The sequence below is a fragment of the Loxodonta africana genome, chromosome 1, assembly GCF_030014295.1.
Source record: "Loxodonta africana isolate mLoxAfr1 chromosome 1, mLoxAfr1.hap2, whole genome shotgun sequence".
Lineage (NCBI taxonomy): Eukaryota > Metazoa > Chordata > Mammalia > Proboscidea > Elephantidae > Loxodonta > Loxodonta africana.
The window spans coordinates 104434878-104448800 of record NC_087342.1 but is presented as its reverse complement, the minus strand read 5'-3'; the positions used below and the strand labels follow the sequence as shown (position 1 = coordinate 104448800).

Below are 13923 nucleotides of genomic sequence, written 5' to 3'. Positions count from 1 at the left end.
TTTTAAGACCGTGGACACTACTCACCAAAGTGGGATGTAGAGTATTTTCTTTATAAACTATGTTATGCCAATTGAGCTAGGTATCCCCCGAGACAGAACACATTGTCTGATATAGTGCTGGAGGAGTACCTGAGTGGTGCAAGCGGCTCCACCCAGAGGTGCCTTGGAAGAAAGGCCTGGTGATCTACTTCTGAAAAATCAGCCATTGAAAAGCCTCTGAAGCACAGTCCTACTCTGACACACCTGCGGTCACCATGAGTTGGAGTCCAGACTATGGCACCTGATAGAGATGATGGGGCAGGAGAAGGGCAGAATGACTCCGAACGGAAGCAAGGGGCAGGGGTGTCCCATCTTCTCTTGGCTCTGCCCCAAGCCCCTCGTTGTTCCAGTCTTGTATAAGAGGCACATCCAGAAGCCAGTGCAGCTTACACTGTGGTATGTCCTGAACACTTGCTGAATAAAGAAACGATGATGAGAATTTCTCCAAAAGCCCCATTTGACCTTGAAATCGTCTGAAGCTGCCCCAAATAGCTCCGACTTCAGCCATTGGCATCCCAGCCCCACCACCAGCATCGGCACTCCCGACACTGCCATCGTTGCCACCATCAGCACCACCCTCACCACCGTCATCAAAGTTCCTAATGCCATCATTCCCCGGGCACCCCTAACTCCATCCCCCATTGGTGGGTTTGGGATGCTGGGAACCAGGACTTGAGTCAGACCTCTGGGTGCATCACCTATAGACCAGAGTGTCTCAGTGATTTTGCACACCGCCCTCCCCGCCCCAGAGACATTTGGTAGTTCCTGGAGACATTTTTGGTTGTCACACTGGGGGACTGCTGCTGGCATATAGTAGATAGAGGTGAGGGATGCTGTGTGGCATTCTGTAACGCACAGCATAGCGCCTACAACAGAGTTATCCAGCCCGAGGTGTGCATAGTGCTGAGGCTGAGAAACCCTGCCTATAGATCCTGCATCCCTTACCCTGGCTCTAGCTTTCTCAGGCCCTCACTGCAAAGATGTCTACATCACACTTGGTTCCCGGACAAGAAGTAATCCTTGCCAATCCATCTTACGGCAACTTTGTTCTCTCTTATCGCATGTACTCCCTGACCTCCACTGCTTGTATGAAAAAATCAATAAGATGAAAATTGTGTGGGAAACACACAGGAACAATGGATGCATGGAGCACAGGGTACATTGGGATTGCGGTCATGCTTGTCCAGGGCAAGGAGGCAGGAACTGGGTGAGTCCCTGGGGTATAAAGGAAAAAGGGCTGCTCAGGTTGTCACTCCACTGCCACGGCAGGACTTGCAGTCTTTTCCTCTGTGGCAAGCTGGAAATTGGCATCATGAAGTGGATTGTGGCGGCCTTGGTCTGCCTCCAGGTCTTGGAGGCAGCAAAAGTCAAGTGAGTATGGGGCCCGGCTGGTGCAGGGAGCCTGGGCCAGAGACTGGAACCCTACAAGGGACAGCCTGGCCAGGGGATGTCCCACCTCTCTCTACTCTGGAATTTCTGATAGGGGCATGGAAGGCCCCCTTTGCTGGTGTTGAATGGGGTTCAGAGAAGGGAGGGGACTTAGGCCCTGCCCTGGGGGAACTCCCAATCAAAGGGAGAGGCACAGCCCCTTCCCTCATCTGAGGAGAAAAGATGGACCCAAGATGAGAGATACATAAGCCAAAGGAACAACTACGCCTGTGCCTGATTGGTGGGTGTGGTTTCTTCCCGCAAAAAAGAGCAATTATTTTTGGATATGGGAGCGCTTTCTAAAAATGTCCTTACCTCTAACTCCCTAACAAGTTGCTGTTCTGACTCATGGCGACCCCATGTATGTCAGAGTAGAGCTGCTCCTTAGAGTTTTCAGTGGCTGGTTCTTCGGAAGCAGATCGTCAGACCTGTCCTCCTAGGTGTCTCTAGGTGGGTTCAAACCACCAATCTTTTGGTTCATAGTCGCGTGCGTGCAACCATTTGCACCACCCAAAGACTCCTAAAAAAATGACCTTAGTGGCCCAAAATGTAATTGACCACTCTGGCAGATCCCCAAAACATCTAGGCAGAAACACCAGTAAATGTAAATCTCTGTGTGCTGAGGTGTCAAGCAAGAGAAAGGGAGTGAGGCCACCAACTCTGGTGGAGTAAGTGGCATCAGGGCTCACAGGGCACCAGGAAGGCTCCCAGCCGGCCCTGCTGCCTGTTATTCTACCATTAGAGAGTGACTCCTTAGGCTAAGAGATGGCTCCTCTCTGAACTTCTTTTAATGTGCAAATTCTGTAGAGGTGGTTAGCACTCTCAGTCTTCACATCTCAGAGTGAATGGGTTTATCAAAGAATTTGTGGAGGACTCCAGGTCCTAAGGGGATGGGAATTACTTAGATAGGGAAGGAGTGAAAGGAGCAGGAACCCCGAAGCCTGGATCAAGGTCTGGGTGGACTGCAGAGATCTTAGGCAATGGCAGCAAGCAGGTCTAGGAGGTGGATGGAGGGATTGTGCATACTGTGACGTGGTCAGAAGCTCACAGTTCCTAGGTCCTAACTCCAGAACTGATCTGGGCTTGAGATCACCCAGGCCCACATCCCCATGGTCCTGGCTTCCGGAGAAGAGCAGTGGTCAGCCCCGAGCCGTACAGTTAATGGCAGGGGCAGAACTAGAACTGTGTCCCCAAGTCTTGGTACAGGGCTGGTTCCCCACACTTGGCATGGCCACATCCAGCCAGGTGCCCAGTACCCACCACAAGGGGAGACTGTCTTTGGGGTGAATGCTGCCATCTCTGAAACCCTTTCAGAAAACCCACATATCCTGAGAAGGGCACTTCCTCTCCCTTTGCTGGGAAGGCATTTATGGGATATTTGAGATTGGAAAGCCCAGCGTTAGGAGGCCTCTGGGGATGGGGTGGGGGCATGCATGGGTGAAGGTAATTGTTTTCTGAATCATAGAGCAAGCTCTTAGAAGGGGTTAGAAAGAGGAGAGAGACAGAGGGAGAAGAGACAGAGACACAGAGACTGACTAAGACAGGGAGAGACAGAAAGACAGACACACATAGACACACACAAGAGACAGGCCCAGGGAGACAGAGCGGCAGAGAGACTGAGGCACACAGCTAGAGATGGAGAGACAGAGACAGGACTGTGGCTCTCAGAAGTGCTGTAGGAAGGAGAATAGGCACTGCTTGACTCTCAGCCCCTCTGCAGAATCCCCCTGAAGAAAATGAAGTCCATACGTGAGACCATGAAGGACAAGGGCTTACTGGAGGAGTTCCTGAGGACCCACAAGTATGATCCTGCCCAGAAGTACCGCTTCAGTGACTTCAGTGTGGTCTACGAGTCCATGGCCTACCTGGATGTGAGTGCTAACTCTCTCCCTGTTGCCAAAGGCTGGGGGCCAGGCCCGGGCTGTGGGCAGCAGCCCTCCTTGATACCACCCACCGCTTCCTCTCTCAGATCTCTCAGCCTGGACTTCACTGACTGTGGGCAACTGTTAGGGCAGAGGGTGGGGAGGGGCCCATGCTGACCCATCAGCCAAGCCCACAAAGACCTTTACAGCTGCCTTGGGCAAGCAGAGACTGAGGGGCAGGTGTGATGGTAAGACTTGGACTCCTGCTTCTCGTGTGGGCTGTAGGGCAGGGGCTGGTCCCTTTTCTGCATGCCCATGGAGGAGCCTGGGCCCCATGCTCCCCGGGGTCCTTCCAGACCTAACAACCTACCTATGCTCTCCTCCCCCTAGGCTGCCTACTTTGGAGAGATCAGCATTGGGACCCCACCCCAGAACTTCCTGGTCCTCTTTGACACCGGTTCCTCCAACCTGTGGGTGCCGTCTGTCTACTGCCAGAGCGAGGCCTGCTGTGAGTGCTGGGCTTGACAGGGAGGGGGGGCAGGCAGGGCAGGAAGGGACCAACTTCACGAGGGGTCCCTGGGAGGAGCTTCAGCCCGGGAGAAAGCTGGGGACTTCTCCAAGAGTACATGGCATGCCTGAGCCAGAGCGGGGAGGCTCTGCCTTGTAGCTGGATGGCCCCTTTGCCTTCTCTGCTCACAATAGTACCAGTTGACTCCACCGCATCCCTCTCACTCCATTCTATTTTGTTCCCCTGAACTCCAATCTGCTTGCTCCAGGCAATGCTATTCCATCCCACATGAATAATTTCCACTCTATTCCATCTCACTGAATTCTACAAGGTTCTATTCGAGGCCACTCCACTATTTACTAAATTCTCACTGCGTGTCTTCAAGGGACATGAGAGATAAATCTAGGATGTGGTCCCCGTTCTGTAGTCACATTGGGAGATAGGTGATGTTCACTTCCCTAAGGTTGTGCTGGCCCCTTCTAAATCCTTGGGGTTTGGGTCCTGATGCCTCTGGTCAAAGGCTTCCTTATTGGCCCCACCCTATGTTATCACAGGGTCCTGGTATGACCAGCTTCTCGATAGGGAGAGAGTTGGGGAAATGCTGGGAGGGACAAGAGGTTCATTCATTCCATTATCTGATGAGTAATTATTTGGCACCTGCTGTGTGCCAGGCCCTCTGCTGGGGGTCAGGGATATGAAGATGAAGTTTCTGTAACCCTGCCCACAGGGAGGTCACAGACCTGGGACAGCCCAAGATTCTGTAAAGCTCCCATGGGCCTTCCAATGCAGGGAACCTCAGCTGGCCACCCCCGACTCAGAGAGGGGCGGTGTGCTGAGGCCCAGAATGTGAGCACAGGCTGAGGCAGAGGCGGAAAGCCCTCTACTCACCAGCCTGACCTTTCGGTGTTGTCTTCTCCTTACCCCTTGCAGCCAACCACCCACGCTTCAACCCCCGTGAGTCCTCCACCTACTCCACCGACTGGCAGACCTTCTTTCTGCAGTATGGCAGTGGCAGTCTCACTGGCTTCTTTGGCTATGATACCCTGACCGTGAGTGGGCACTGCCTCCTGCGCCCACCATAGGATGTGGGGAATGTAGTCTGGGGCTGGCGGGTGAGTTCTAACCAGGACGTCAGAGTCATGGGGAGGCTTGCATGGAGAAGTGAAAATTGACAGAAAAACCCGGGACAGGAAATCAATACAAAAAAGCCGCTTTCATTTACTCGCTTAACACTTGCTGAGGGCCGTCACGTGTCCCACTGTGGACATGGCGATGAATGAGTGAGACAGACTTGGTCCTTATCCTTAAAGAGTTTAGAGCCTGCGGAGTTCAGAGAAGAAGGGGATGGGCCGGGGCGGGGGGCGATGTTGCTTGGAAGAGAAGGTGGCTCTTACAAGACTTGTCAGAAAAAGAAGAAGAGAGAGAATGAAGAATGGAGCCTTGGCGGGGGCCCTCGGGAGTCTGAGGAGGTGGGTGGAGTCAGCTTTGTCACCTCTCCTCCTCTCTACCCCCTCCAGGTTCAGAGCATCCAGGTCCCCCACCAGGAGTTTGGCCTGAGTGAGGATGAGCCGGGTACCAACTTTGTTTATGCAAAGTTTGATGGCATTATGGGTATGGCCTACCCTGCCCTGTCCATGGGGGGTGCCACCACAGCCCTGCAGGGCATGCTGCAGGAGAACGCCCTCACCAGCCCCATCTTCAGCTTCTACCTCAGCAAGTGAGGAACCACCCAGCCTGTCCCCACTTCTCAGCCTACTCCCCCTGCTGCCCTGGATAATCCCTCCCAGGCCCCTATGCCCCCCATCTGTCTCCAGTCCACTCCCACTTGGCCAGGACAGAATCTCTTCCCTTCTGTCTGGTTTACTTCCTGCCCAGGGCCCCAGTTAGTTCACTTCCTTCTGTCCAAATGTTTTCTACCTGTACACCTCTTTTGTACAGTAATCTATTGCTTCATCTCCTTCGATCTGTTGTTCTAGCCAGATCCTGGAGTCTTCTGGTCTAGGTCCACAGTTAACTTCTAACAAATTGTTATCACCACCAAACGTAAGCAAACAAGTCCTTTAGTGCCAAGGGGCCATGAGCCTGGGTGGTTGGAGGGGGTGAGCAGCCGGGGACGACTTTCCTCTCCAGAGTTAGCCAACTATCTTCAAGACACGGTTAGCATCTACTGTTGTCGTTAGGTGCCGTGGAGTCAATTTTCAACTCATAGTGACCGCATGTGACACAGTAGAACTGCCCCATAGGATTTTCCAGGCTGTAATCTTTACAGGTGAAGATTGCAGGTCTTTTTCCTGCAGAGCTGCTGGCTGGGTTTGAACCGACAACTTTTTGGTTAGCAGTGGAGTGCCTAACTGTCGGCCACCAGAGCTCCTCTAGCATCTGCTATCTGCGGCTTAATCACTTCCTTGAATCTAGCTGTCCACAACTCTATCCTGTTACTATGTTGCTGACTTAACCTCTGCTTCTGTTTACAATGACTCTGAGTGTAGCTTTTAGAAAGCCCACCCAGTTCTGCATTCAGATTCCCCTACCAGGGAAGACCTCTGAAAACACCACGGAATGGCCCTCCCTCTCCTCCACCAAGGCCCTACCTCCCCCCAGATCCCAGGAAAAGAGTAACAAGCTGGGCCCAGAATGGGGCTCCTGGCGACATGTTCCACCAGGAGCATGAAGTGGGAGGCATGGGACAGCTGAATGTGGGCAGAATGGGGAGACTCGACTCTGTGGGGCAGCATTATTTGGTAGCTGAGACACAGGGAATTCTGAGAAGCCCAGGCAGGGAGCCCTCGTCTGAGGAGACACAGCCCTGCCCTCAGGGAGCCCATTCTGAGGCGGAGACATAGCCCTGCCCTCAGGGAGCCCCATTCTGAGGGGGACGCACAGCCCTGCCCTCAGGGAGCCCCAGTCTGAGGGGAAGAGACACGGCCCTGCTCTCAGAGAGCCCCAGCCTGAGGGAAGACACAGCACTGCCTTCAGAGAGCCCCAAATCTGGAGCCAGGGCCAATCGCTATATGTCGACTCCAACTCATGGTGACCCCATGTGTATCAGAGTAGAACTGTGCTCCATAGGATTTTCAATGACTGATTTTTTAGAAGTAGATTTCCAGGCCTTTCTTCCAATGCAGCTCTGAGTGATCTCAAACCTCCAACTTTTGGTTGGCAGTGAGCACTTTAACTGTACCATCCAGGGACTCTGGAGCCAGGACTAGAGTTCTATTTTACACTGTTTCACTGTACCCAGCAGGAAAGTCCTTTTCCTGGGCTACTTGCTGACCCACCCTTCCCTTTGTCTCCTGCAGCTATCAAGGCTCTCAGGATGGAGGAGCCCTCATCCTTGGGGGTGTGGACGACAGCCTGTACTCGGGCCAGATCTACTGGGCCCCTGTCACCAGGGAGCTCTACTGGCAGATTGGCATTGAGGAGTGAGTCTGTGGCGGGGCCCTGGTGACCTAGGACAGGCTTTGAGGCACCCCATGTCACACATACATCCAGGCAATGCTGGGTGGGTGGGGATCAGAGGACCCTCCACCCCGCGCTCCCAGTCTGCCCCCAAAAAGTCACAGCTGCCCTTTGCTGAAGTGTCAAGGCCCAGCTCAGCCTGGAGAAGATAGGTGGGGCGGGGACAACATAGGGAGGGCCAGGACTTGTAATCCTGAACATTAGAGACCATGTAATTGAACTCTGGAGCCCTGGTGGCTGAGAGGTTAAGCGCTACGGCTGCCAATCAAAAGGTTAGCAGTTCAAATCTACCAGCTGCTCCTTGGAAACCCTGCGAGTCTATGAGCTGGAATTGACTCAATGGCAACGGGTTTGGTTTTAGTCCAACTCCATGGGATTACAGATTGGAAATTGGGGTGTGTTGGGGGACCAATTTGTTCCAAGCACTTACAGTGAATCAGTGGTCCTGCTTTTGATGTTTCTAGACCCTTCCTTGGAACTTTTTAGAAGGAGGATCCCACGGCCATTTAGGTGGCCTTGGGTAGACTCTGGTATGATGTGAGGCAGGAGAATGGCTGGATTGACCATTCAGAATGGTTACCTTTCTGAGGTACACCATGGTTATGTGGCAGTAGCTATCTTTCCCTCATCTGTCCTGAGCTGGTGGGGTGCTGAGGCTGTTCTCCCTCCTCACCACTCAGGTTCCTCATTGGCGGCCAGGCCTCTGGCTGGTGCTCCCAAGGTTGCCAGGCCATTGTGGACACAGGCACCTCTCTGCTCACTGTGCCCCAACAGTACCTGAGTGACCTTCTGCAGGCCACAGGGGCTGTGGAGGATGAGTATGGACAGGTGGGTCTGACAGAGGTATCCCCTTCTGCAGAAGAAACTGGGGTTTCTCCAGGGAGCATAAGAACAGATTAATTCTTGGGTTCCATGCCTCTAGTTACTCCAAGGCACTGGAGGTGTGTGGACTAGGGAAGACCGGGGTCGGGGCAGGGCTGGGGACTGGGGGCCGGTTTAGGTGGGGCCAGGTTTGTGCTGAGGGGGCAGGGGGAGATTATTACTAGGCAAGAATTTCTTCCGAGCTGCAGTCACTTGGAGGAAACAGATCAAATGCTTGGTGGGCTTTGGGATAAGAACAAAATAACTAGAATGCAGGGCCCTTACCTTCTTCACCTCCCTCACCTCTACAGGTCCCCACTACCCGTCTCTCTTGTGCTCAGCAAAGGGTTTGCCTAGATAACACATTCCCACTAACTCTGGAGGACCCATGGCTACTCTTCCTACAGATCTGTGTGTTTTAAAGGACACTTGCAGGGAAAGGGCAGAGAGAGTGAGCCTCTCCTGGGGGAAATTCAGGCCAAAGCAGTGTTTTCACAGTGGAGCTGGAAGGGGGGTAATGCTCAGGGCTCCCCAAATCCCTCCCACTGCCTGTGTGTCCACATGTGTCATGCACGGAGTTCCCTTGGTGCTGCACCTTCCATTCCAAAAGCAAGCCTTGGGGCTCAGTCCTGGGACCCCAGAGGGGTACTCTCAGGTGGGGGTTGAGCTAATCTGGCTCTTGTTCCTCTCTGCAGTTTCTCGTGAACTGTGAGGACATCCAGGACCTGCCCACCTTCACCTTCATCATTAATGGCGCACAGCTCCCTCTGCCACCCTCCTCTTATATCCTCGACGTGAGTCTTGGTCTATCTCTACAGGCTGAGCCAGCAAGGCACTGTGAGGGTGGGGGGAGGAAGGGGTGGGGAGCCAGGAATGGCACAAGTCCCCCCCCCATCTTGAGCCATTTCCCGACTCCTTGCAGCACTGATTTATTTGTCCCACTGATTCTAAACCCCCTCCTCTAGAACAAGGCTGTGAAAACGATGGGTGTTATCTCTTATTAGTTATTATTATTAATCGGTGGGGTGAGGCATTGGGCTGTATGAGTTAGCCACCATGCGAAGCACTTTGCCTACGCTATCCCGTTTAGTTTTTCACAACATTCGAGGAGGGATATAGTTACTTCTCTTTTACAAAGGGAAAACATGTAGATTCAGAGAGGTTTACGCAACCGACTCCAGGACGTACAGCTAATCTGGGTGAAGCTGGGGCTTGAATCCACGTTGGTCTGGCTCTAAGGTTTAACCACCAGGCCGGCCTGCTCAGGAAGGGAGGTCCATGAGAGAAGGTTCCCGTCACAGTGTGATGGGACCCTGCAGAAGGCCAGTGCAGCCCGCGTTCACCCATTTCAGAAATCCCTACCACCAGCCTTTGCCCTGGTGGCTCGGCTGATCTGTGAGCCCTCAAGGGCAGGGGCCCTGACTCACTCATCTCTGCATTTGTGATCCTGACCTGGGGCTCAGGGCTGAGCAGCACGTCAGTCCATGTGGGAGTGAGCGAATGAGTGCTGTCCTTCTCTGTCAAGCAGAACAATGGTTACTGCACCGTGGGGCTCATGTCTACCTACCTGGCATCCCAGGACGGCCAACCCCTATGGATCCTCGGGGATGTCTTCCTCAGGTCCTACTACTCTGTCTTCGACATGGGCAACAACAGGGTGGGCTTCGCCACAGCTGTCTAGGCTCACTTGCCTGAACTCTCTTTTTCCTCTTGCCCCCCCACCCTGTGGGGGCAGTGTCTCTGTGCTTCCTTTCTGGATTCAGCCTTCCTTTTCTGGACTGTGGACTTTCTCTAACAATAAATAGTTCTTCTCCATATTGGCCAGCCTGTTGTTTTTGGAGAGGGGACTGTGGCCTGATCTCAGGGAATGGATCTTGGGATGGACCCTCTACCCCTGAGGGTTTGGAGTCTGTTCACAGCTTCCCTCTGGAGAGGGAAGACAGTGGTGTAGCTGGGGCATCAAAGGCGATCTTCTTTTGTGACAGGTAAAAGGGCCCAATTGTGACAACCTGAAGTGCCCAGCTGACTTAATTTATCAAACTAGCACCAGAACAAGTAGCCCTGGTGGCACAACAGTTTAGCACTTGGCTGCTAACAGAAAGGCTGGTGATTAGAGCTCAGCCGGTGCCTCCATGGGAGAAAGGCCTGATGATCTCCATAAAGATGACAGCCTAGAAAACACTATGGGGCAATTCTACTCTATCACGTGGGGTAGCTATGAGTCGAAAATCGACTCCTCGGCACCTAACAACAGCAACAACATCAGCACTAACCCCAGTGACCTCGGGACACACATGCATGTCTACTAGCAGTATGACTAGGGATCTGACACATCCTGGCTTGAGGTCTGAGTTTCCTCATCTGTTGATCAAGCTTAGACTAGCACTATTCTCTGGAGAGCTTGGATGGCCTCTGTGCACTTGTAGGAGTCACATGATTCTTTAGGGAGGCGGGTGATGCAGCCAGAATCTATTTCCAGCAGGGCTTTAGAAGGGTCGGGCTGAGTAGAGCTGATAATATTTTCACGCAGACCTCTATGTCCCAGAGCCTATATTTGAAAGGCTCTTTGCCCTCAACTGTGGACAAGAGCTACTTAAGGCACTTGGAAATCAAGCTCACTTGCTCTGACCAACTCAGCAAGAGTTCTTGTCTCTCTGGACTGTATTCCTGTCCTCCTTAGGGACCTCCTAGTAAAAGACCTGGAAACCTGGGGCAACATGGTGTGGAGGAGGAGGAAGCAGAAAGAATGATAGCCCAGTACTCTGTGACTTCTAAAAGGGGGAGATGACATAAAAGAAAATCAGAAAAATTCTGTCTGGCAATGTGGGGAGGGAGAGTACCAGCAAGCTCGGATGATGAGGCTTAGGTGGGGAGGGGGTTTGTAAATGGAAAGCCTGAAATGGCGGGGGAGGTGGGCTCCATCCTAGAGTCATATTTCACTCTGTCCTTCACCAACATAGGAGCCCTGATGGCAGTTGTTAAGCACCGGGCTGCTAACTGAGAGGTGGGTGGTTGGAATCCACGAGCTGCTCCATGGGTGGAAGATGTGGCAGACTGCTTCCGTAAAGACTTACAGTCTTGGAAACCCTATGGGGCAGTTCTACACTGTCCTATGTGGATTTGACGTGATGGCAACAAGTTTGGTTTGGTTTTGGGTTCACCAGGCTGATCCAACCTTGCTCCATCTGCTCAGGGGCAGGGGGAAAAGCCTAATATCTGAGATCCAAGTTCCGCACCCCACTCCAAACAAGGAGGGCAACTGCGGTTTTCCATGGAAGAGTTTCTACGCCAACGCACACCATCAGAGACTCTGCATTTTTCCTAGACTCCCGGAAAGGCAGCCTGCTGCAGGTCACTCCTTGAGGACAGGCCATAGGCTGTATTGCAGTGAGCTCTGGTTCGGAACATCACTGACTTAGAGGAAAAAGAACACCTGCAAAAGGGACAGCAACGAAGTGAAACCAAGGTTCCAAGTCAAACACCAAGGCTCTGCAGGACGAGGCCCGAAAAGCGAGACTACAAGTCCCGGCGTGACTAGCGGCGCAGCAGAAAGGACTACGTTTCCCAGCGGGCGCCGCGGCAGACCGGTGGAGGGCGGGGCGGGGCGGAGCCGCGGGGGCGGGTGCTGCCCTCTGCCGGGCGCAGCGGGAAGTGGGCGCGGAGTGACAGCCGAAGCCCGGGCGCGGGGCTCGGTGACAGCGGAGGCGGCGGCAGCGGGCGGGACGCAAGGATCGGCAGCGGCTGCGGCGGCGGGAAGGGCGGACGGGGTGGGCCACCCAGGTGGCGTGGAGCCGGAGGAGGCTGGGAGCGGCGGCGGGCACAGCTCCTGGGCCGGGCACCTGAACTTGGACAAGTTGCCGGAGACGCGGGGCGCGGGCGGCGGACGGATTGACCTTCAGAGCGAGGTGAGGGGGGCCGAGGGGAGCGGGAGCGCGGAGGGCAAGGGACCCCCGCCGCAGACTCTCCCGACCCCATCCCGTGGGTCCTGGAGACAGGTGGGTGGGTGGGTGGGGGTGCCGGCTGAAGAGGGGACCAGGACCCAGTGCGCCGCACCACCACCCGCCCGCTGCCGGTACCGCTCGGGACGCCCGGCGCGTGGCAGGAACGGCGCTGCAGGCTGAGCCCGGGAGCCCCTCCGGCCCCTCCCTTCAGGCCCGGGCAGGGGGCGGCTTCTTTGCGACCTTATGTAACCGGGCGGGAGGGGCCGGGGCTGGCATGGGCCTTCCTGGCCCGGGAGCTGGGAGTCGAGGGGCGGGAAGCATGGAGGTGAACTTGTAAGAAGTTTTAGGGATGCGTGGGCCTTGCGTCCCCCCTCCGCCAGCCACCGGACGCGTCCTGGCCGGGTGATGCGGGGGAGGGGGTCAGGGCAGGAGCGGTGTGCGGGGGCTGAGTCCGGCCCAGCCAGGCCCCGCTTGGATGGTCCCGGGGAGTGGGAGGGCCACAGCGGCGCCACGCCCCGGGGGCTGGGTTGGGGCTGGTGGAAGTACCATCCCTTCTTCCCTTCTTGTCCCTTCCTCCCCCTCGGAGAAGGCGCCCATGCCCCAGTCACCTGGTGTCCCTGAGCGCAGCCTTTTTATCTCGCGCATTATTCCATGACCCTATGGAACCCAGCTCCCGAACGCGCCCTCCGCGCGTACCTCTTTCTGCTTTCCCCGCAGTTCCCAGCCACCTGCCCCCACCCCAGTCATTTCCCCCGCCTCCCTCTCTGTCCCGAATCCCGGAAAACACGCCCCCTTCCCCCTCTCCTCAGAGTCCGCGCCGCCCAACCCCAGGCTGTCGCGTCCCCGAAATCAGCGCCTCCTCATTCCCCACCCCTCCCAGCCCAGTACCCCGACCTGCCATCGGGCCGCAGCGAGTGCGCCAGCCTCCTGGAAGGGAGTGGGCAGAATCAAGCCAGGCCCCCGCCCTTCGACCCCCTCCCGGTCCGGGGTTCTGGCTTCACGCACGGCTGCCCCGAGCTGCTCTGGGCTGCGCGAGCAGGTTCGCGCCGCAGCCGCCTGGCGCTCCCGGCCCGCGCCCGGAGGAGGAAGGGAGGGCGCCCAGGGCGGGGCTCGTCTGCGCGAGCGCCTGCTCTGCCCAGCGCTCGCCCTCGACTCCATTCCCCGCCACCCCCTCACCCCGGCGCCCTTCCCAGACCCCGTCAGCCCCAACCGTCGTCCTCTGGTTCTGGGGACGGTTCAGCGGCGACTGTTTTTAGACTAAGCTTGATTGAGCGCAGTGCTTTGGTTTAGAACTCGCTGGGGGAAGTGTCACGTAATTACCACTCTGCCGCCCAACCCCGAACCGGGTGAGAGGGTGCTTAGTGGAGCGGGGAAGGAGGCAAGGCCGGTGCAGGCCCCGGTGACAGCTCCGGGATGTGGGCTCATGCCCCTGCACCCACCGGCCGAGATTGCACAGGCCGCACTTGGGCAGTTGGGGACTGGGGGCTGGTCTCTGTTTTCTTCCCAGGGCCTGGGGCTTCGAGGGCAGCCAGATGTGGTTGGGCTCAGATCAGAACTTTTCAGAGGCCTTCTCTGTGCCCAGCCTGGAAGGCACCCCCCGCCCCAGGCCCTGCCCTCAGGGAGCTCACAGTCTGATTAGGAGAAAGCTAGCAATGGAGCTGCAGGGCCGCCATAAGAGGCAGGGGAAGAGGAGGGCTCCCTGCCCTGGGAGCAAGCTTGGTAGCCACCTTGTGTGGTTTTCCCACTCCATGCCTCAGTTTCTCCAGCCCCGGACGAATAGCAACTTGCTTGGCCCCCTTCTTTCTGCCTCCCTCCTGGCCGCTGA

General features: G+C 55.6%; 1 protein-coding gene across 1 annotated transcript; it reads left to right on the top strand.

Annotated features, from left to right (window-relative positions):
* Nucleotides 1-1169: 1169 nt before the first annotated feature.
* On the top strand, nucleotides 1170-10253 carry PGC (progastricsin). The gene is made up of 9 exons (XM_003403921.4): nucleotides 1170-1410; nucleotides 3188-3338; nucleotides 3720-3837; nucleotides 4768-4886; nucleotides 5355-5554; nucleotides 7137-7259; nucleotides 7977-8124; nucleotides 8853-8951; nucleotides 9686-10253. Exons 1-9 carry the CDS (start codon nucleotides 1184-1186, stop codon nucleotides 9836-9838), a joined length of 1338 nt encoding a protein of 445 aa, XP_003403969.3. The 5' UTR covers nucleotides 1170-1183; the 3' UTR covers nucleotides 9839-10253.
* The last annotated feature ends 3670 nt before the right edge of the window (nucleotides 10254-13923 follow it).

What these genes read in the sequence shown, in the direction of transcription:
- PGC (XM_003403921.4), top strand. Translation starts at nt 1,184, where the DNA reads ATGGAGCACAGGGTACATTGGGATTGCGGTCATGCTTGTCCAGGGCAA. An exon ending in TTGGAGGCAGCAAAAGTCAA is followed by an intron (nt 1,411 to 3,187) that starts GTGAGTATGGGG and finishes GCCCCTCTGCAG; the next exon opens with AATCCCCCTGAAGAAAATGA. An exon ending in TTGGCTATGATACCCTGACC is followed by an intron (nt 4,887 to 5,354) that starts GTGAGTGGGCAC and finishes TACCCCCTCCAG; the next exon opens with GTTCAGAGCATCCAGGTCCC.